This window comes from Haemorhous mexicanus, chromosome 4, assembly GCF_027477595.1.
Source record: "Haemorhous mexicanus isolate bHaeMex1 chromosome 4, bHaeMex1.pri, whole genome shotgun sequence".
In the NCBI taxonomy this organism is placed as follows: domain Eukaryota; kingdom Metazoa; phylum Chordata; class Aves; order Passeriformes; family Fringillidae; genus Haemorhous; species Haemorhous mexicanus.
In genome coordinates this window covers 28,019,996-28,043,287 of record NC_082344.1, presented here as the reverse complement: position 1 = coordinate 28,043,287, position 23,292 = coordinate 28,019,996, and the positions used below count along the sequence as shown (strand labels likewise).

The 23,292-nt window shown below is 39.3% G+C and overlaps 1 protein-coding gene across 3 annotated transcripts in view; it reads left to right on the top strand.

Annotated features, from left to right (window-relative positions):
* Positions 1-23,292, top strand: part of MANBA (mannosidase beta) — a 45,716-nt gene that overhangs the window by 17,670 nt on the left and 4,754 nt on the right. For 2 of the 3 annotated variants that reach the window (XM_059844191.1, XM_059844193.1), the window contains exons 7-14: positions 2,322-2,432; positions 7,461-7,612; positions 8,717-8,834; positions 10,889-10,975; positions 11,458-11,625; positions 13,558-13,776; positions 14,967-15,131; positions 16,824-16,968. In XM_059844191.1, coding sequence (XP_059700174.1) covers positions 2,322-2,432; positions 7,461-7,612; positions 8,717-8,834; positions 10,889-10,975; positions 11,458-11,625; positions 13,558-13,776; positions 14,967-15,131; positions 16,824-16,968 — 1,165 coding nt within the window. The remainder of the gene's footprint in view (positions 1-2,321; positions 2,433-7,460; positions 7,613-8,716; positions 8,835-10,888; positions 10,976-11,457; positions 11,626-13,557; positions 13,777-14,966; positions 15,132-16,823; positions 16,969-23,292) is intronic. The other variant, XM_059844192.1, reaches the window with a different exon arrangement.

Genomic DNA, 23,292 nt, shown 5'->3' with positions numbered 1-23,292 from the left:
CTGGCAGCAGGTATCTCACATGCTACTGTTTACTGGTCTGATTGGGACCAGAATATACTACAATACATAGGATTCTCCCAGGAGAGAGAAAGGAAGCATTCCTCAAGCCTCTCAGTCGATATTTATTTACTTTCACGTAAATAAAAGCAAAAGAAAATTTTGTGGAGTAATACTCCTCACATTTACTTGTAGTCCTTTGGATAGGCAAATCTCAGGAGGAATTTTTGACTGGTAGAAAGTGCTCTAATGAGAAGCAGACTCAATTAAAAATCAGGCTTCAGCCAGTAGGCAGAGTGGGAGCCCTGGCAGGTGCAGCAGGAGCTGCACCTGATGAAGTTCTCCACGGAGCTTCACTGCTGCAGGACCCACACATTTGTGGGTGGGTGATGTGCTGTGAGCAGGAATTTGGGGCTTCTGACAACACTGGCAGTTAATAGCACTAGAGGGTCTGCCTTCAAGCTCTTTTATATTTTACTGGCTCTGCTGTTTTTCTGCGCTGCTGTGTAATCCTGCATCTGTTTTGCCAGTTTGACTGCATTGTCTGTGTGTGTTCTTGAGTTCACTTGTCAGTTGTTTGCATGGAGAGAAATCAAGCAGGGCGTTTATGTTCCAGTGTGCACACTCTGTGACTTGTGTGCTTATGTGCTTTGTTTTATTTTGACACAGAAACATAGAAACATACAGTTTTTGTTACTGTTGTCATCTGACATGCAAGTTACATGAGCAATTACCAATACTCAGTTTCATTTAAAGCAACCATGAGTCTCTGCTTAGCCTTTTTAATGGATTACGTTAAACAGGTACTGCAAAGTGAAACTTCAAAAATTATTTTTGCTTATTTGATTGTCCCAGCCTCAGAAGAGATCTGTTAGTATAGTACAACTGCAAATCTGGAAGGAAGCGCTTCCTTCAGAGCAGAGGCAGCACTGTTTTATTATTCTTAAATTCATCATCTCTTTGTGCACAAAAGGCTTTGCTGCATGAATTCACAGCAGCTGATTTTGAAATGTGTTCTCATGTATTGATGAGGCTAGCAGAGCCCTTACTCTGTACACAGACTTGTGTGGTGCATGTTAGATATGTCTCCAGAGAATGAGACCTCGCCAGAGAATGAGACCTTGCCAGAAATGTATTTTTAGTTAAGAGCTTATTGCAGATTACGTTGTGGAGTCAGTAGGTGTTTGAGTGGTGCATATTGCAGAGATGTGTATCAGCCTTCCTGCGGTTGCCACGCAAAGTGCTGTGCTGCCAACGTGACAGCATTTTGCTTATCAGCTAGTGGTGAGCAGAGGGGTGACATCATTAGTGGCCAATGAGACATCCAGTCGTTCCAGGCAGCTGCGAACACTCCCTTGTTGTCGAGGCACTCGCTGAATCTGTGCTTCCGTTTGTATCCATGCAGCACAGAGATCAGTACTTCCTCACAAGCAGTTGTGAGAATTCTCCATCAGAGAAGCTGAAAGATATATTCGTGATTTTGTTCAAGTATAGCTACAGCAAAACATATTGCTGGGCTGCTTTCTGGCCTCAATTTGTTTGAAAAGATTGAGGCACTCCTCACATGACTAAATTCAGTGCTGATCTCTCCATTGTTTGGTTGCATGCATTATTGCTTTCTTTCCACAATTTTTGTGTTGTGCATGCAACTGGCAAATACTGGCAACAGGAATGAGTGGCAGAAGTAGGCTGCTAGAGTCAATATTTTTCTTGTCATCTTAGAGATTGTATTTCATGTTTGTAAAAATTATGAAGTACTAATTATGTGATTAGGAAACATATAGAGACAAAACAAAAAACTACCAAATGAATGAAAGAATTTGACTTAAAAGCTTGACATAAGTGAAGCAGTCATTATGGTCACATATTACCAGAATCACAGTTGAAAAGTGTTGCTGCTGTATATTGAATATTGCGTGGGATAGGTAAAAGGATCAATGAGAGGAGGTGTATGATACAGAGCTCAGTGAACAATGGCTGCTCCTGACACAGATATTTGGGGTTTAGAGGAATAGTGTGTCAGTGTACCTCAGCTGAGGAGTAGCAGCTAGATGTGTGCATGCATGTCCAGACATGCTCATGGCCTGTTGTGGACACAAAATGAAGTGATAGCCTGGACTTGAGCAGAAGAAATCACAGAATCACTTCTCTCTTTAAATGATTTTCACCTCAGAGCTGCAGCTGGAGAGAAAGTTAGTATATCTCAGCTGAAGCACAAAACCTCTTTAGGCTTATGGTAACTCACTCAAAGATATCTGAGCCCAGGTGCATTTGATACCTCTTGTGACACATGTTGCTCAGGCTTTCTTCCTTGTATGTTCAAGAGTGCTATAGTGGAGGCTTGGTGGCCAAATGGACATGGAAAGCAAACTGGATACAACATGACAACGACTTTCATGATGGAGGCAGGATGCCAGATTGAGAAGTTTTCAAAGGTGAGCCCTAAAGTTTAATTACATCTGACATTGCACTGTTAGTGTTAGGACATCTGCTCTGCATAATAAGTGTCTAGAGCTCTTAAATGTTTTGCTGAGTTGTAATATGCATGTGAAAATGCTAATGAGAAATGAGGTTTTCTTTAATGTGACAATGTGTGGCTACCTCTTCTCTGGTAGTCTCACCTTGTGTGGATGCCTTTACTTGTGGCTGCAAGATGGTTTACAGTTAACCAGAAACCTCAGAAGAGAAAAGATGTTTACTTCTTAAGTTTTCTAGCTTATGAAAAGAAAACAGCACTTCTAAACTTCATATACCATGCTCTTGGTTTTGTATCATGCACTGAAAAACCCCTTTAGATTTCTGTAAGATTATGCAAAAGTTTATTACTGAGTTTTTTTTTTTTTTTTTTGCTAATTCAGTTTTAAAAATTTATGGGATAGACACATTCCTAAAAACCTAACATACATTTATTTATTAGAATGTGGTAGATGTGATTCAGGCTTAAGAAAATGTAAGCTCTAAAATATGACCATAAAAGTAATATTTTGGGGTTTTTGCATGAGGGTTCCCCTAATCAAACTGGCTGTTTGATTATCTGTTTGGTTTTACTAAGGAGCCCAGAGGAGGTAATTTCCATTTGTCCATTAGAAATAAAAATCTTAGAGATTAGACTGGCCTCCTTATGTCATGAACATGTGGAAACAACCACATAAAGGTATGCATTTATTAGATGTTTCTGGTGTGTACTGCTTTACTAAAAACTAATCTGGTCGTTGGGCATCTGAACTGCTAGTTGCTGTAACATTTGTTAGTATGAAAAAAACTTAGAAAAACCAGTAGCTTCTGGTGTTGTATCTTTATAGGACTAGCACCTAGTTTGATTATGAAGTAATATTAATACTATGATTAACGTTCTAATTTTGAAACAATTACCCCATACAAGTAAATACAAGCATGTATTGCTTGGAAAACCTGGTGGTAGGAAATACAACTATAAAGCCTCTAAAAAGGAAAATTCTGTTATAACTGTGTGAAAACTACACAATGATAGGAAAGCTAATAATTTCCATTTGGGCTCTTGTGTCAGAATATTTCATAGAGCTCTGAGGCATATGATCATGGGGACTTCCTGGTCTACAACAGAAGCCTCTTATTTTTTCTCCTTAAGGGGAAGGAGGGGGGGAAAAAAAAGCAAATGCACCACATAGTGGGCATTGTGAATTAACCAGCATATGGAGCCTTTACAGCTTACAGTGTGAAGTCTGGTCATCCTTCCCATTTTTTGTGAATCTCTGTCTTGAATTCTGACAGACATGCATGCACACACCATCACCCCCCAGTCAGAGCTGTATGAGTGGAAAAAGGCTCTGTATGCAGTTTTTTCATGTTGTAGCATAAGTTTCTCTCATGTCAGCAGGACTGAACAGCAACATTCATATAGCTTAATAAGAACTTTGAGTAGTTCAGGAGATACAATCAGGGATTAATATTCCTGAAAGTTGTTTTGTTGTCAGTTCTGTTGCCTATGTTGTACTGACTGTATTCAGGAAGAATAAAATTCCTACTTCCATGATTTTTTTTTTCACCCAGAAAAAAAATAGAGGTGAGGCATTTCACAAGTGGTTTGTGTCCATATGAGTATCTACTTAACTTTTGACAGGAGAAAACTGAAGCATGAGAACTGTACATGTGAGAAAGCACAACTTGATCTTATGTCAGATTTGGCTACTCCTAACTCAAACTACTTTCTGGATTCTGTCATGCTAGAGTAGTCTTCAAAACTTTAACTAATCCTTTGGGAATATTTCTGGGTGGCCTTCCAGTATGTTCTTTCAGGAGCTCTATAGAGCTCTAGCCAGCAGTGCTGGGAATCTCTTTGGCTCAGAGAAGTCCTTACTCATTCCTGTTCAGAGCAGCAGAAAACCAAAGCAGAATAAAAGCCAACATCCAGGATGGGATGTGGTTTGGTTTTGGTTTGGTTTTCCATTTGAATATTTTGTTCTAGAGTTTGTTTCTCAGGATAATGTAAAACAAAGTAATATCTCACAGTGACATTGGTTTTCTTGATGGAGGGTCCTGTTTGCTATTGATAAGTTGCTTATTTCATGCCATCTCCACATTTATTACCTCTTTCATTGCCCCATGAAGCATTTGTTTGCTTTTCAGTTCTATTTCTTCATCTTTCTGTGTGCTCATTTCTCCAGCATTGTACTCAGAGTTTTTTGATTTTTAAGGCTATTTTTGTACTTTCAAAATCTTGGCCTCCAACAGTCTTTTCCTCCATCCCTTTACACTCTTTTTTCCCCCAGGCATTTTAGCATGACTTCCAGAAGTCTTTCTTTTTGGCTTTGTAGTTTTCACACCACTTTCATGCTGTGTGCTAATTTGTTAGGTTGCTGGGTTGTTCTGTGATCTTAGTTCAGCTCTAGGCATCTTCATCCTTATTACTTTTCCTGCTGCTAAATATGGGAATGTCAAATGTAATCCACAGGTCACTTAACTGTGTGCAAAGCCCTTGTATGTGCTTTAAAAAGGTAGGTATCTCTTTCATTATTATGCACAGAACCAACTGATTGGTCTGTGGTGGCTAGAGAGCCTCTTGTTCATGCCCTGAGACTGAGAGAAATGCTCAGCCTTCAGGGAGCAAGCTCTATCAGAGAGATTTCAAGGTGGCCAAGTCTCAGTAGCCAGAAGGACATGTAGCCAAGCATGCCAGATGCTGGTTGTCTCCCATGCCCTTCTTTTATCCCCCAAGGCAGAAGGAAGCTGTAGTAGGAACAGGAAGATGTGCTGTTACCAGCTGGCCCCGGGGAGCAATGGAGTTGCAATGAATCTTGGAGGCCTGGCAATGTAAGCTGAGGCTAAGGAGCTTTTACTCTTGCTCCTGCTGTCTGGGTGGTCCTGGCTGTGTGTTTCAGCCTCTCAGATTGCCTTAGGTTTGGCCAGCTGCATGAGTTCCACTCAAGCAGGAATAAAGCAATATCTCATTGCTTCTGTTAGCAGTATAAATGCTCCATTACAAATGCACTCTGAGACAGTCCCAACCTGCCTGATGACGTTCCTTAAGATGACATCCCAAATACTTTGGCAGCTCCAGCTGCAAGTCCCATTCCTCTTTGTGCCATAAAAACAGAGCTACAATGGAGACTGAGGAATTTTTCTCCAAGTAATTGAATTCAATGTAGGAAGGTCTGAACTTTTTCACTAGTGCTGTACTCATACTTTAGTTTCTCTTTTGTAGCCTTCAGGAGTTGGAGTAATTGTGAAAGTTGCATGAAACTTTGCTTATTATTTAAATTCAACTTCTCCTCTTAAACTAAGTCTGCAAAATTCTAGGAATCGTCGCTGCTGTGATGCAGAGCTGTTAAGGTTGAGCTCAGTGATCTGCAACCTTTGCTAATGCAGCTGGTTTGTCACATGCGTTGTCTCTATCCAGGTATTTGGTTAATAATTGTCCAGTTAACTTAGAGGCACCAAGGAGAAAGCAAAAAGTGGTGATTGTCTTTTTCCTCCCTACTGCTAGAAATAGTTTTCTGTCTATGTGTGTGATTTTTGAAAAGGTGAACGTTCAGAAAATGCAGCCCCATAGTGGGATTAATAATTTCCCTTTTGAATTACAGCCATGTCTGGTGTGTGAAAAAGAGTTGCATTTTGTATTAAAGACAGGTATATCATTTGCACTTAACTAGGTTAATTTTAGCCTGGTTTAGTGACATAAACTTGCCTCAGCTGAAGCTTGTGGCAGAGGGAGAACAGGCTGTACTCTACAAACTGACCTTTAGAAAAGGTAAAGCAAATAGTCGTCTGAGAGAGGAGTGGTTGCTATCTTAGGAGTAGTTTAGAAAAAATTTGGTTCCTGCCCTTCTGACCCAAACCTTTTTTGGCTAAAATTTACTGTGAGCTTTCCTTCCCTTTATTTAATTTTCCAGTTTTCTCCCTATGATAATGAGCAACAGGTACAAGAAAGAAAATGTGTTTATTTCCTGACTTGAGGAAGTTGAACTGGAACAAGGATGCAGGAGAAGATGTTTAAAGTGTCCCTGAAAGAGCTGTTTTCTGGAAGAGTTTGAAGGTCTGCAGGAGCTGATATGGCAGATGGGGAAGGCACCTGTACAAATAAGGGGTTGGTGCTGTTGCAGTGCTTTAACTGCTCCCTCATGGCTGTTTGTGTCAGTGCAGTCAGGATACCCCCCAGGGCAGCATTGTTGCTTATACTGAAGTCCTAGAAATGTCTGAAACAATTTCCTGGGAGCTTTAATTCCACCTGCAACAGGAGAAAGGAAGGTTTTCTTGTTTCAGCATCACGATGCCATATATTAGGCTAAAAGAGCAGCTGTAAAAGTTTGGCCTCTGCTTCTGCTTGAGATGTGCTTTATCTTTAATACTTTACTCAGAGTAAGTGTATATTTAGCTGAACTGGTTGCTCTGAGTCATTATAGCTGATCATGCTGTTCCAACATAGCAAAATGGCATTTGTGTTTGCATGGGTTTTTTTTCTCTGTAAGTGTTACATCTATTAAAAAGGTTTCATGTCAGAGCAGTAAAAGGAGAAGATCTTGCTTGTACTATGTGAATCTCATGCTAGCCATTCAGGGGCAAGATTAAAACTGAGCTTCTTCAGTCTCCTGGTAGAGAAAATTGCAGATTACATGGTGTTTCTGATCTGGTGGAACCCCTGTATTTCTCTTTCTGGCCTTCAGCTGGACTTTTGACTGAATTCTGCAAAAACCAAACTTCATCTGTCTCTCCTTACATACTTGTATGCACATGTACAGTTGTTTGCTCATGCTTTCTCTTGCTCTCTTAATATGATAGCAACTTTAAAAAGTGAACAGCCTTATTGAAAGAATTCTTTCTAGTACTGTTACAGGGTGTTTTCAGCAAGCAGGAATTTAGAGATGAGTCCATGTCTTTTGACTCCTTGACAAATTCTGAGCTGTTATTGTTCGGTTGTACATCCCTTTCATAATGATTTTCTTTATTTATTTTTGTCAGCTTTATATTTAATTTTCATGTCTTCACAGGTTTATTTTCGGACAGTAGAACTTGTTCAGGAGCCTATTCCTGGCTCACCAGGTCTGAGTTTCTACTTCAAGATCAATGGCCGACCCATTTTTATTAAGGGCTCAAACTGGATTCCAGCAGATTCTTTCCAGGACAGAGTGACCTATGACACGTAAGCCACATTTGATGTTTTCTAAGGATGAAGGATAATGTTTTCCTCCTCCTGATTCCTCTTCACCCTTTATCAAAGGTCGGCTTTAGTAGGTAAAACTTTCAAGCTAGAACACTAATTGTTGTAGGTGGGAGGGGGAGGCTTCAGAATTAGGGCTTAATTAACATGAACAGATTTGAGTGATGTTCAAGGCATGTAGGTGCAATTGCTGGTGGGAAGGTGATTGCTTGCAGTTCATAGTTACTGGCCTTTTGGGTATTTTTAGGGATGATCCTCAGGCTGTTTGACCTTGTCTGGACACATCCTTTGGTAGTCAGAGGGTGTGCACATCATGCCCTAGCCCATATTGTGCAGGGTTATGTAGGTGCATGGCAGCCTCTCCCCTTCTCCTGATCCCATCTAGGCCACTTGGATTTCAGTGCACAGCACCCCAGTGATGCACGTGGGATGGGGGCTGTCCTGTACTTGGACTAAGCTTTGCTCTGGAGTATTGGGGAGCCAGGACAACAGGGCATGCTGCAGTGTGCATTCACATGCAATTTAGAGCCTACCAGTATGATTTAAGGAAAAATAAAGCCGAAAACCCTTAAAATGAGATTCCCAGTGTCAGTGTTTCTCCTCACCCTCTTGCTCCCCTATTCTTGCTATGCATTATGGAACTCAGGAAGAGGATATACATTCCTGATTGTGTTTAAAGAGAATTTGAATTCAAGTAATTTACATACAAAGCAAGTAATATCAGAGGAGAAAAGACGGGCATGATTAATAAAACACAGTATTTCTAAATTTGGCCCTGCCAATACTTCTGTAAAAGCACTTACACATGTGTCACTCCATCTATTTTGTAAGCGTTAACAGGATCAAGCAACTTTTTCTGCACAAAAAATTGCTTTTTGAGAGCTCTGTTCAGACATGCAGGTTTAGAAACCAGAGTATTTTGATACTTACTGTTAGCGTTATAAGTCATAGATTGCCTAATAATGATTTAGGTTTGGGTGGTTTTTTTGATAGGGGCATTCATTTCTTTTTTTTTTGTATAACCTTAGAAATTCTTAATCAATACAACTTCACAAACCTTGTATATCTCCTTTTTGTATTTGACAGACTAAGGCTACTCTTGAAGTCTGCAGCAGATGCTAACATGAATGCCCTTCGGGTTTGGGGAGGAGGAGTATATGAACAAGATGAATTTTACGATATTTGTGATGAAATAGGAATAATGGTAAAAATAATAAACGCAGAATACTTACTTAAAAACTGACAAGAACTTGTAAATGAAAATCCACTTCAAATTTTAAAAAAGATAATTAATTCATAAGTTCTAACCATTTTTCCAAAGGACATTGTAGAGTATCAACACAAGGGCCAGATTAATCTGATTTTTTGGTTGACTGGTTGGGGTTCTTTAATTTCTTTGTAGTTTGAATGGTTTCTGATTACAGAGGCTTTCTGAATCTGGAAGTGATATTTTGGAGACTTTATAGTAGAAGGTCACCATTAGGTAGAAGGTAGCTGTGCTCTTCTCAGTTGTGGAAATGGATTTTATTTCTTTTAAAAGTATTTTCTTCTTTTTAGCAATAGCTGAAAAGGTTTGGGTGTTTTTGGTTCAAACTTCTCATTTGGTCCAAAGACAAACATGGAAGGCATTATCCAAGGGGATAATTGAATATAAATGTAGCTGTAAGGTGAACACCGGCTGCAATCACTAATCCTATAAGCTTGGAGGCAAGTACTAATAAGTTTTGATGAAGTAGTGACTAGATGAATGAAGGCCAAGTTACATCTGGTATTAAAAATCCTGACAAATGTGTTTGGTCTTAGTCTACACCATAAGAAGCAGGGAAACAGTATTCATACCTTGCTGCTTTCAGATGGGTGTGCTTGCAAAAAAAAAAAAAAAAAGTTACATCTATTTTAGTGATCTGAATGAGTGTCCTGATTTTCAAGGCTTCTGAGCACTTACAGTTCTTTAATTTTTGACACTAGGCACCTTAAGTAGGCCACATAGATCTGTGTCTGTACAGTGCTCAGTGCAAGATTTAGATCCTATTTAACAGCCAAAATAGCAAGTAAATGCAGAAAACTAGACCCTTTTTCTGGACAGGCAGTGGGGGAGGCTTTTGGTTTTGTTTCTTCTGATGGTCTTGCAAAGGCTTTAAAGTGCATTGGAGTCAAACTGTGCTTAAGGAAAACCAGTGTTAGCTCACTGAGGGAAATAGTGAGAGAAAGTTTCTTTCAATAGAGAATTTTGACACCAACAGTCACTGAAGGATTATGAGTGATTCTGCAGCAGTAGCTTTGCTTTTTCTGTACAGTGTTAGGATTGTAAAATTATTAATGGCTCCATTATGCCCCACTGTCCTATTCTTTATCTTCAGTTTCCTTAGGCTCTGAAAAGAGCTGTGGAAAGGCATGTATTCTCACTGCAATGAAATGCAATTCTGTGAGGAGCTGGACTCTGAATATCTAGCATGGTATTCAGAAAAGTGTAGTCTCCTACAGACCCCTTTGGGTTAAGGGGCTCCTTCTAGAGGTCTGTTCCTTAACATTTGAGACAGACTAGAAGGAGCCTCAAGGTTATGGCAATTTAAAAAACAAAACAGGTAAACAAGAAACCTTATCCATCTCACTGGGCTTCCATTCCCATTTTTGTAATTCTGCTGCAAGGTACAAATGGAGTTTATTGTTCTTGAATTGAAAGGCTTGCTGTTCTCTAGTAGTATCTACTTGATCTTTCTTTGAAGAAAAAGATCACTGTGTTAGAGCATCTAGATTGTTTCTGCCCCTCTTACTGGGTAAGATCTGCTGGTTTTTAGATAATTTTGTATGGAGGTTTTTTTCTTAACAAGTACACATTAAGGTCTGTTAAGTGTGCTCAGTACCACAGCAGAAGAATTATTGTCTCTTCTCATTAAGTAATGGGGATTTGGTGTTACACCTGCAGAATAGTAAAAAAATATGAAATTGTTCTGTTCAGCTGCAAATTGCTACATGTTCATGTTTCTGATTATTCTGTAGAAACTTATAGAACTTCATCTACTGAGCCATATTCCACTCCTCAATGTAGGCTGTCAGGAGCTGATTCCTAAGGGTGAATATTTTGTAACCCTGGTATTGAGGATAACCACAGTGGAATATGCACATACTTGAGCCCCATGGTGAATGTGATTTGTTTTCTGTCTAAACAAAGGACTGTGCATCCCAATAGCCATATATTTTTCAAGTATGTAAAGCAATTTGCTGGCAGTTTTTTTTAATCTTTCCTTTCCCTTGTAGATTTGGCAGGATTTCATGTTTGCGTGTGCACTATATCCAACCGACCAGAATTATTTAGAATCTGTAAGAGCAGAAGTTTCTCATCAGGTATTTTACCCATGTGTCAAAGCTCTATTTCACATTATCTATTTTTCATTAACTGACTGTGTAAGTTAGCTTTCCAAAATTGGTTGTTTTGAAGTTTTTGTTAGTGTACCTTTATGTAGCAGACACAAAACATAACCTTGCTAAATCTTATTGAACTCCTCTGGCTGCTTGCAGGAGTTGTTAGTCAAGCAGACTGCACAGAATTTATCCTTCACACATGGCTGAGTAGAGGCATAAGGCAGATGTATGCCAGCATATTAGAAATTTTCCCTTCTGAAAGTGTATATTACAAAACTTTGAGGCTGGTGGCAAGTGGAGGGAATAGTGAACCATGTGGCAAAAGAAGGGAATTGTAGGCTTAGCATATGTAATATACATATGGACTTGTAATTCAACGAGTAATAAAGTGATTATTTTAAAAAGAATTCTTTGTTAAGATAAATAATTTTGCTTGACTTCTGAAACTGTAAGTTGTATTTCAGGTGCGACGTTTAAAATCTCATCCATCAATTATTCTGTGGAGTGGTAACAATGAAAATGAAGCAGCAATTGCAAGCAACTGGTTCTCCATACCTTATCCTGACATAGGAGTCTATATCAAAGACTATGTGACCCTTTACGTGAAGAACATACGTGAAATAGTTCTTTGTGTAAGTAATCTCAAGAAATTCTAGAAGGATATGGCTTGGCAAAAGGTTTTAATGTTTGAGCAAGCTCGGATTCCTTTTCTTTCTTTTAATCCTTTTAAGACATAAGGAAGAGCATTTTGAGAAATTGCCCTTTCCAAGCTCTTCTAAACAACTCCCTAAACTAAGAGTTATTCTTCAAATTAAAAAAAATTTAGAAGATTACTTGTCTTTAACATTTTGTGATGTATAAAGCAAGACCTGAAAGTGTAGTAGATCTTGCTTCTTTTTTCCTTCCTGCTTTTAGTATGTCCATGAGTGCCTTCACTTATAGTAGACAAAAATCAGCTTGCCCATTAATTAATTAATCTCAATGATCAGGTTTTCTTTATCCAATTTTGTTGAAGAATACTGTGAAAAGCATTTAACAGCCCTCAGATCTTTTAATAGAAGTTGAAGAAATCTGTAAAGATGTTATTTCTTCAGTATGTGACTGAATATTTTTTGTTCTAAGCAGGTAAAGCAAAAGTGATGCTAAACATTGAACTCATGCTGTGTAGTCATTGTATTGGTTTTGTAAACAATATTGCTATTCTACAGTATAGGAAGGCAAAGTAAAATATTTTGATATAAAATTTAAACTGCAAGTATGCAGTCCACTAACATCTGGAATCCTTGGTGAAGTCTAGTGTGATTTTGCACAGCTTTTTTAGGTTTGTTTATCCTCTTAGAAGAAGAGATTCTAGATATCTGTACTGAGCTGTTTGTAAAGGTGTGCTGTGGTGTATTTGTGATTAGCTGCATGAGTTGGGTGGCCAGTGTGTGTGCAACAAAGTGAAGTGTTCTGGCTTGATACTTGTGCACCATTGCCATCCAAGATGGACCCATTTTTTATTTTAAATCCATAGAATAACTATTTTGAGTGCAAAAAGGAATGAGATAAGTTCAGGTCCTGTGTCATACAAGCCAGCTGAGGAAACCTGTAACTACTGGTAGTGCTGGACTTGGTAACTTGAAAAGACTTCTACCTTTGAGCTAAAGACTTCAGGGAATCCAGGATTTCCTATAGTAAATTGTTTCAGTTAATTATTAATTATTCACACCAAGAAAAAAAGAAAGAGGAAGATGGGGAAACAGGATTGTTTCTTAACATGAAGGAAATGTCTGAGTGCGTTGCTGTGTTAGAGCCAATTTCAGTAACTTGTTACTGGTAACTAACTCAGGCCTCTATCTTACTAGAAGGGTATTGAATGAATTATACCTGCAAAAGGATTCCTTCAGTACTTTGTAGACTATTGTTAAAAGATTTAGTATTTTAAGTCTACTGAGACTATAAATAAAGGCAGCTCTGAACAATATGAAATGTAACCCTTCTTGTAGTCTCGTCCATCTTAGCATGCAGAGCCAGCTAAAATGACAATAACCTGTAATGATACAAGCATTAAAAGCAGATCACCTTGGATTTGTTAGGATTAAATTTAGGTGACTGTTTAATAAGAAAGGAGAAAATCGTGTCCTTTTTCTTGTAAAAACACTGCAAAAGTAATAATTTTCCATGAAGAAGTCATAGTACTCAAATATTAATGTTCCTTGAGTATATATTTCACAAGGCACACTTTAAATAGCCTTCATTAAGAATTTAGAGGCGTATAAAGATAGAAAATCTCTTGATGTGAGGAGAGAATCCCTCAGAAGAGCAGAGCAAGCAGAATCATGCCCAGCTGTCCTCCAAGAACATAAGTAAGGAGCTAATTAAGTAAGTAAAGATGATGAATGTTAGGACATAAAAAGGGAATGTTTCCTAGGTGGTGACTCAGAAATTTGGAAAAAGTATGGTCTCCCTGCCCCCAACCCCCTCTTTTCAAAAAACAGTCTGTGTATTCAGATGGTAAACGTCAATCACTTTGTTAAGGGGTTGTATTTTTGTTTTGTTTTCTTTTTTTTTTTAAATCCCAGGAAGATAAGAGTCGTCCTTTTGTGGCATCCAGTCCCACCAATGGCTTGGAGTCAGTCAAAGAAGGCTGGCTCTCCCGGGATCCTTACGACACCCATTATGGTGACACTCACTTTTATGACTACAGCAATGACTGCTGGAACTGGACAATGTATCCTAAAACTCGTTTTGCTTCAGAGTATGGATTTCAGTCCTGGCCTTCCTTCAGTACAATTGAAAAGGTAAGGCTGGGCTTCCACACCTTGCTGTCCCCTTCACTCTCATTTAGTGAGGGCAATGAGTCTCTTCCCAAAAAACTTCTGCATCCAAACCATAGTAATATGTTGTTAGGCATGGTATGGCGTAAGTGGGATAGAGGTGTGTGGCTGGGGAGGGAGGGAATGGAACCACACTGTTTCCCTCCTTGGTGTTCAATATACTTACCTTGATGTTGCAAGAGGGACCTGGTTGGATGAGAGACTAGTATGAAACTGTTATTTCTGGTAGTCATTCTATTAAATGTATAGAGGAGAGGAGAAGAGATTTCTATGTATTTACCGGTTTCTTTCATTTAAATAACGTTTCTTAATGTATTGCATGTAAGAGGATTTGGTTTTGTCTCCATTAAATTTAAATGTTTTATGTTCTGTCTTATTTATCAAAGGGGAGTAGAGACGTACTATGCTGTTTGTACATTTGTCCAGGGAGAGATGTTGATATTCATGCATGCAACCAAAAGGAGTTCAGAATGTTTCTTTCAATTTGCTGAGCAAAGCATATTATCTGAAGCATAATCAGAACATTCATCTACATTAATAACAATAAAAATTATTAAATCCAGCCCAAAAAGAAACAAGTTTAGATTAAATTGTTTAGAGAGAATAATTACAGTGAAAACTTGGCAATAATAACTTAATGAGTTATGCTGTGTTGTTGTCTTTAGTTGAAAAAAGCTGGTTTAAGATAATTTGTTATCAGAGGCAGGTTTTGAAAATATTTATACATATTATTAGAATTTATAGCCCTACTAACTTATATAACTTTTATACCTCAATGTGTTTGACTAGATTACATTCTTCCATATTAGTCTAGGGTGTTTCTGACTTACTATGAATGCAAACACAACTCTGAGGTCCCTTGGTCAACCCAAACCTTAGGACAATTAAGTTAAATGCCACTGAGCCAAAAGTTGCTCTTCTGGGTTCAACAGCAATGTGTGTTTTCATTTATTTGTACAAAGAGTGTAAGCAAAGGGTGTTAGTGATTAAAAATCTTTGCATGACTGCATGAGGCACTGTAGAAATATATTACCAGTTTTAAGGTTTTGGATGATATCAGTAGGCTGTAATGGATATCCTTTCCTCAATATCCTGGCTGTCATTGCACCTTCTACCTTTTCATTCAGATACCTGATTTTTGTGGTTTTTAAAAGGTTTCCTCCCCCGAGGACTGGTCCTACACAAGCAATTTTTCTCTCCATCGGCAGCACCATGAGGGTGGCAATATTCAGATGCTTCAAGAGATTGGGCGTCATTTCAAGCTTCCCCAGTGCCCAGATCCTGTAAAGCAGTTCAAGGATATGATTTACCTTACTCAGGTAATAGTGATTCTTCCATGGAAGTAGCTGTCAATACTTGTTCCATTAAATTCTGTCAACTGTTAGAGCTGGACCTGGTCCCTTAGGGAGTGTTCCATCATACAGAAAGTTCCCATTCTGAAGAACTGAAGAGTCCAGTTTAATTTGGAGCTAGCTTGTCTCTCTTTTATTGTAGAGAGACTCCAGTTTCCATGATAGAAGGGCTGAAATAATCAGGGAATTACCCAGAAACTGGGAGAAAGACCAAGGCAGCACATACTTTCAGACAGACTTTCTCACATAGCTGGAGGAGGATGCAGGGATGTGCTGGGCTTCCATGGTACAAGATTATTCCCAGTGCTGCATGTTACTCCCTGTTCCAGGGTGGGGATGTTTTACTCTTCATGTGGCCCTTGTAGGCTCACTGCTTTGATTCTTGCCACATGGAAAACACAAGCTTTGGAAGCAATATTTTTTCCAAAGAATGTAGTTCTCTATTAATTAGAGGATTTTTTTGTTATGGACTCAAATATTGATATTTTAGAGTATACATTTTGAGGGTTTTTTCAAATCAGAAGCCTGTATTTTGCTTTTCATTCGTAGTAGTTCTGCGTCATGCTTGCTTCTTTATTTGTGATTTTTGTGCAGTTTTTAAAAGATGGTAAGTAACTTTCTAATGCTGTTATGCAAATTGGAAGTGCTGTTAATTTTTGGTGTATTTCAAGAATTTCAGAAACACTCTTGATGGAAGTAACTGCACACTCACTGAGTTTCTAATGTTTGAGAGCTGCTGTCAGCAAGTTTTATATAAAAGCAAAATTGCTTGAGAATTTTTGGCATTCTTGACAAGGGAACAAGGATAGATGATGCTGTGAAATTGAAACCAGGGATAAAGCTTTCACCATGAGGTCCTGACTCAAAAAAGCTGGGAGAGTTTCTGTAAGGCTAAGTCTGCTAAGGCCTTATTAACAGGTGAAACAAAATAAGGATAGCAAAAGGAATAAAAAAGGCAAACTTGCTTTAGTGGTTAAGTAGAAGTAGTATCTTTACCTTTTGGGCTATCCTAAAGGCTTTTAATTTTATTTTAAGAATTTCTTTATATTTCCCCGACCTAATAATAAACTGTGTGAAGAACATATCAGTCTATTTAGCACCCATTGAGAACTTAGCCAATGAAAAATTCTGAAAAGTGGTTTTTAGATGTCGTAGAGAAGGAGAAAAGGAGTGGGAGTGCAGCTGGAAAAAGGTTCCTTTTCTGATGCACAGTTTTGACTGTAGTGAGAATGTAAGTTCAAAGTTTAGGGGTTTAGACACCAAGGTAATGTATACTGAAGGCAATGCAGCTTAACATCATTTTGCCACTCTGGAAGGGGTTATTTAAATTAATGTAAAAAAAAAAACAGACTTATTTTGAATTTCATTTTATTTTCCTTGTCTTTGATTTGCTTTTCAAAGACCATCCTCACTGTTCGGAAGTAGCCCCAAATGAGATTCTTGAAGGGAACTGCTTGCAAAGCTGTTGGGAGCTGCTAGGAATAGTTCTCCTTTCAGCAGAGTTCCACTGCACTGCAGGTGGATACTCGTCAGGGCTCAAGTTTAAAGTTATGTGCTGTTCCTGTGAAGTCTGTGTTGTGTATCAATATATTAACACGTTTTGAAAAAAAAGTAAAATCCAATATGCCAAAAATAATTTTTATCTCTTTGTTGACCAAGGTGATGCAGGCTCAGTGTATAAAGACAGAAACTGAATTCTACCGTTTTAGTCAAAGTGAAATAATCAATGGAGAAGGACACACCATGGGAGCTCTGTACTGGCAGCTCAATGACATTTGGCAGGCGCCTTCGTGGGCTTCCTTGGGTAAGTTTTGTGACAGCCTGGTAAAAAGCACCAGCTACCAGTTGTGTTTTCCTCTGGAAGCATCAGAAAAAGAAATACACCTCTGCTCTGTCTCTTGGGCACCTTTACAAACTTTGAACATGTTTTTGTCCATCCTTTAGAAACGTATTACAGGATGGGATTTATGATGTAAAAATTGGCTACAGATTTCTTCTGTAGTCAGCTGGGGGAGAGATGGTTATCTCCAAATGTGATTCATTGTGTCCTTAGCTGTCTCAGAACTGGGGTGAATTATCTTCTCCATGATGAATTTGATTTTCACAGAACTTCTTAAGATATCTCTCACCCAGCGTAGCTTCTGAGGAGTTTTTTATAGGAGATGACTGGCTGAGATTTGATGTCTAACTTTGTGTCAGATGAGGTGAATCCCTCCTCATGACTAAATTATTCTGCTAATATGCCATTTACACATAATTTTTTTTCCTCTTAGAACACAAAACTAATCAGGCATATAAAGAGATAAGTCACTTAGTAAGAAGTAGGGGAGGAATGAGGCATGTGTGGCATGAGGGAAGTGGCTGTGTTTCATGTTCCAAACATTTTGTCTAGGAGTTGTTTTGAAATGGAGAAGCTGTCCTGTGGCAGCTGTATAGGACTTGGGTAGATTCTCTTTCAATTTTAGTTATTTCTCACGTATTTTGGTTTTGAAAATCGTTATTTAAGCATTTCATGTGTGAAAAAATATGAACAAACTAGAAAAAAGCTAAGAGAAAAAGTAAAAAGTAAGACTGTCTATGGACAGTCTTGATGTGCCCTTGGAATAAAATGCCATTTGGCCTGGTTTTGGGAAAAATTAGCCCACACCATCCTCCCCCTCTTTTTCTGGGAGATGTTTGTCCCTCTCCCTTTCTGTTGGTTTTTTTTTTTTTTTTTGGTCTTGTTTTTTTTTTTTTTTTAATTAATCCAAACAAAATAACTGCAACAACAAAGCAAAAACCAGTAGAAGAAAGAGGCTAATTTATTTAAATGATAAGGCAGTGGTCCAGCTATGATGCTCATCTTTCTGGATTTTTTAGACTTGTATTAGGAAATGGAATATCACAATGTTCAATTTTATGATTCTAGCAGTGAGTGATACTTGTAGGTTTTAAGTGTCTCAAGAGAAAAAGATGCTTGGAAAAGTGTCCCTTTGTACAGACAGGTGTATTGATAGATGTAATGGTCGTGGAGACCATAAATGTCTTTTTGAGTACAGAGATGACATCACTGTTGAATATTTATCAAATACTTGAATTATTCATATGTTGTTGAAGTTTAGAAGAAAGAAGCTCAGCAGAGATACAGCTGTCCCTTTGTTTTGTTGTATTCCCTCAGTGAGATGAGGAAAGGTTTAATATTCATTTAATTAGGCAGTGTGGTAGAGGGATTTTGAAATGCTAATGGCTGAAATTATGCAAGACTTGGGAGAAATTAGTTTTATTTGCACTTCAAAAACACGTTTCTACATCTTGTTAGGTGGCACAGTAGTATCACCAATGAGTGTTTTTATTTAAATCTGTTGCTTTGCAGAAAGTCATGGAGGGGTTTACATAATTTCCGGTACAAAGCAGAAATGTTTGCACGTGGTAGGGAAGGAAGAAGGTAGCAAATGTTTCTTCTTTTAACTTTTACCTTTAAGATGTTTGCTTGGGTTGAATGAAAACACAGCACAGCACTTGTGTCATAGTACTTCTGGCTTCAGCTCAGAAGTAAGCAGCTTTTATCACAACTGGGTGCTGACTGTTAGCACCTAGCTGTGAAGCTGGCTGTGCCATGTTGGATGCTTTAGCATCTCTGCAGTATGTGTTGGTGGAATGCTGTGACACTCCCAGACAAGTGTCACCTTGAGGTACCCAACTCAGTACTTGAGATCCCCTTGAACAGGTAACTGGCTTTTATTGCAGGTTCAATATTTAGAGCCCCTGGTGAGTCCCAGTACAGGCTCAATTATTTTATGGAAAATAATTGATCTGAATTCCTGAGGTTGAGGTGAGGAAAGAACTAGCAGCATGTTTCTCAGGTTGCATTTAATGGTGTGAAGTGATTAATTTAAAATTGTTTCAGGGAGATCTGTTTATTTGCACTCCTGCCATCAGTGTAGAAAGGCTTCAGGGAAGAGTCAGAAAAAAGGGTATTGGGGTCTCATTACAAACCTGATTCTAATTTCCTGTTCTGAAGTTTAATACCACAGAGAGTGCAAATCTCTTGTTATTGTCAAGAAAAATTGAGGAACTTGGATTTCTGTAAGAATTTCTTTAAATGTGGGAGGAGGAGATAACCACCCCAGGGCTATTTTAAATAACTTTTGACTGTTGCCTTTGGGTATTCATGTCTGTAATAGGAAAGTTTAAACCCAGAGGTTTCTCATGATAATTTCCTGACCTCCAAATTTTTTACATCCATTTTTGGGTGTGTGTTTGTGGTGTATTTGATATGCAACTTGCCTGTTTTTAAAGAAAGGAATGTAGTTCTGGTCCTATGGAAATCAAGACAACTGAACTGAAAAATGTGGGCTTTTAAACTAGCTTCAGTTTTCCTTGCTGTCTGAAGTTACTTTTACAAAAGTATTATTAAGATCCTGTTGCTGGAAAAGTTGTCTTTGGAAAACACTTCCTATGTGAAACTGCTGCAGCAGTTGACTTTTAGTTCTTTAAAATGGCTCTAGTTTTTTTTTTGGAAGGGAAATACCAGTATTAAAAGCTGATTTGAGTTAAGCAGACTAATGATGTTTCAAACATTCCAAAACAATGGGTGTCAAAGTAGTTGAGTGGGTTTTGAAATGGTGCAAACTTTAAAGTGTGTGGTTTTTTTGATTTTGTTTGTTGGCTGAAGCTTTTGTTTGCTTGGGTTTTCCTGTGGAAGTTTGATGCCATGTTCACTCTGAGTGTGTCATCTTCACTGTAAAGGTTTTTTGAGGATCTCTGCTGCCTTGGTAGCAAACCTCCTCTCTTTCCCTCTGCAGTGTGGCTATGTAATCCCGTTGGAAATCAAGGCACAGCAGAAGTTGAGAGAAGGATCCATTCAAAAAGAAACAGGATTTTATATTACACTAAGTAGCAGAAACTGCTCTACATTAATTGCATTTTTCATTTCCATATATGACAGCTGAAGCCTAGGTTTTCATTATGTGAATTTAGCTCAGGAAAAAAATTCAAGTCAACAGGCACTGAAACCTCAGACCATTCTGGGTAACTTGTCTGAGCTTGTGGTGGGCTTTGCCTGGATTCTGCAGTTAGCAACATCAATTGAGTTTTCAGTTTAATTAATTGACAGTTGAAATTCCAGGAAGTCCTGTAGCAGTCCTGAGGGCTTTAGAGATTTCAACCTCTCCCAGACTTTCCCTGTCCATTTCTCATACAAAGCCCATAGCTTTTGTATGAGCTTAGTTGGATCAGATACTGCCCCCCCACCCTGTTTACTCTGTTTCAGATAATCCATCCCCAGTCTGATTCTCCCATCTTCTCAAGTTAAATGACTGAAGAGTAATTTGTTAGCACCTCCTATTCTGTCAGGAAGTGTCCGTGGAGTGCCAGATCATGCCTTTGTTCATATCACCAGGGGATCAGACCCAGCCAGCACAGGTTTTTGAAAGGCAGGTCCTGCTTGACCAACCTGATCTCCTCCTATGACGAGCTGCTGCAGTTGGTGGATGAGGAGAGGCTGTGGTGTTGTCTGCCTAGACTTTAGCAAAGCCTTAATGCCATTTCCCACAACATTCTTCTGGAGAAACTGGCTGCTCATGCTGTGGACGGGTGCACTGTTCACCGTGAAAACAAACTGGCTGGAGGGCCAGGCCGGGTGTGGTGATGAATGGATTCACACCCAGCTGACTGCAGGTCGCTACTGGGATTTCCCAGGGCTCAGTACTGGGGCCAGCTCTGTGCAATGTCTTTATCAAGGATCTGAACAAGGGGTTCAAGTGCACCCTCAGCCAGTTTGCAATCAACACCTAGTTGGTGGGAGTGGCAGTGAGGCTCTGCAGAAAGATCTGGACAGGCTGGATTGATGGGCTGAGGCCAGTTTTATGAGGTTCAAAAAGGCTGATTGCTGAGTCCTGCCCTTGGGTCACAGCCACCCCAGGCAGTGCCACAGGCAGGGGACAGAGTGGCTGGGAAGCTGCCCAGTGGAAAAGGACCTGGGGGTGCTGGTCAGCAGTGGCTGAACATGAGCCAGGGTGTGCCCAGGGGGCTGAAAAGGCCAAGGGCATCCTGGCCTGTGTCTGTGGCCAGAAAGAGTAGGGAAGGGATTTGTCCCCCTGTACTTGGCAGTGTTGAAGCTACACCTCAAATTCTGTGTTCAATTCTGAGCCCCTCACTACAAGAAGGGCACTGAGGTGCTGGAGCATGTCCAGAGAAGGGCAGTGGAGAAGGGGAAGGGTCTGGAGCACAAGGCTTGTGGAAAGTAGCTGAGGGAGCTGAGGGTGTTTAGCCTGGAAGAGAGAAGGCTGGGACGCACAATCACACACACCTCTTATTGATCTCTTCAACCACCTGAATGGAAGTCATAGCAGGGGGCTGGCCCTTTTTCTGCATTAACAAGTGATAGAACAAGAGGAAATGGCATCAAGTTGTACCAGTTCAGGTTTAAACTGAATCTTAGGAAAAAATTCTTCACTGAAGGCATTGTCAAACATTGGAGCAGGCTGCCCAGGGAAGTGGTAGAATCACCGTCCCTAGAGGTATTTACAAGATGTGCAGGTATGGCATGGGAACTTAGGGACATGGTTTAGTGGTGCACTTGGCAGGTGAACAGCTGAATTTGAAAGAGATCTTTTCCTTAATAAATGGTTCTACAGTTCTATACTGAGAAGCACCAATATACTGAGTATGTTCATCAGTTTATTGACTGACTGTTTTGAAGAAATGCAGCTGCCTCTCCTGAAGTTTTTCTCCAGCCTTATCTCTTTGGTTTGCTTCAGTGCAATTAACTTGAATGCCAGTGGTGTTTTTGCTGGCAACAGACTGATCTCATAGCACAGTTCAATCTTGTGTGGGTTTTCCAGGCAGATACGAGCTTCTCTTGTTGTTTTCCAAGCTAGCTGGCTGTGAACTTGCTGAGATCAAGGTGATGTGTAAGGTGCTAAACTGGAGCTAATGCACTTATTCTTCGTAAAGTTCATTCATGCCTATGTGGAGTGCAGACAAAGAATGTTCAAGTCCCCCTGGGAAAACCGCAACAACCCTTTAAAGGTGACGCTGGATAAGTCTTTAATTATGAGATGTTTGAGAGTGCAAAGTGCTTTGTACAAGAACCAAAACTAAGAGAGTAATTACTAAGAGTTACAACAAAAACATCTCACTGAAAATATTCTTCATACATCATAAAGCATACATCAAGCTTTAAACTTGTTGTATAAAGTAAAGAGCCAGAAACAAGAATGAAACCTGTATCTAACTTTTATTTCCTTGTGAGATAGTGCAGCTGACTTGCTACTTCTTTTTAGGGCCATTTCAGTGACTGGATAATAGTTGAGCAAGGACAAACTTAAAATGTAGATAGTGGGTACTAGATGGAATGTTAATAGAGGAAGAAATGGATGCAGTTTCTTTTTCAAAATGGTTACATGGCAGCATTGCAAAGCAAGAAAACAAAAGTGCTTGTTTTTGGAGAGGATGTGGGGTTTAATGGCTTTTCCAGTTTAATGGCAGACTTTCAAAGTATTAAAAGTAATGAGGTACAGCTTTCCATTAAAGAAGCAGTGTGAACTGTTTGTCATGTGTCTGTCATGAATACTAACTCCCATGGAGGAGGTGTCTCTAGATCCTGGCAAATTTGTTTTTCCAAGCTCAGAGTTTTCTTTGGTTTGGGAATTATTTTTGTCTTTATTGTTACTGATGTCCTTTAAGGAAGAACTGAAAGGAGGACTGAAAAAGAGCCCTTTGTATAAGTACCTTGTCTCTCTTTATAGTAGTGATAGTCTGTGGCAATGCCAATATGTCTGGATTCTCAATAGCACAGATGCTCCAGCTGCTTGGTTTATGTGTGTTATACTGTGTCAGGCTTGTCACTTGTGTTCAAGGCTTCCCTTAACTGAGTGACAGTGTAGCAGTGATAGGAGAAAAATGTAAACTTTACAGAGAAAAATGTAAACTTTCAGGAAAGCTCAAAGCTTGAAAGAGCATCAGATCTTTTCCAGGCCAGAGCTTTGCCTTGAAGGAAGCAAGAGTACCTTTGGTCCTTCTTTGCACTTGATAGAGATGAAATAGGGTGGAGGGGGATGATCATTGCCAATAGCAGGACCAGAAAGCACATACAGGGAATGTGTGAAAAGGCAATCTTGGATTCAGTTTCATTCTTTCTTCTTTT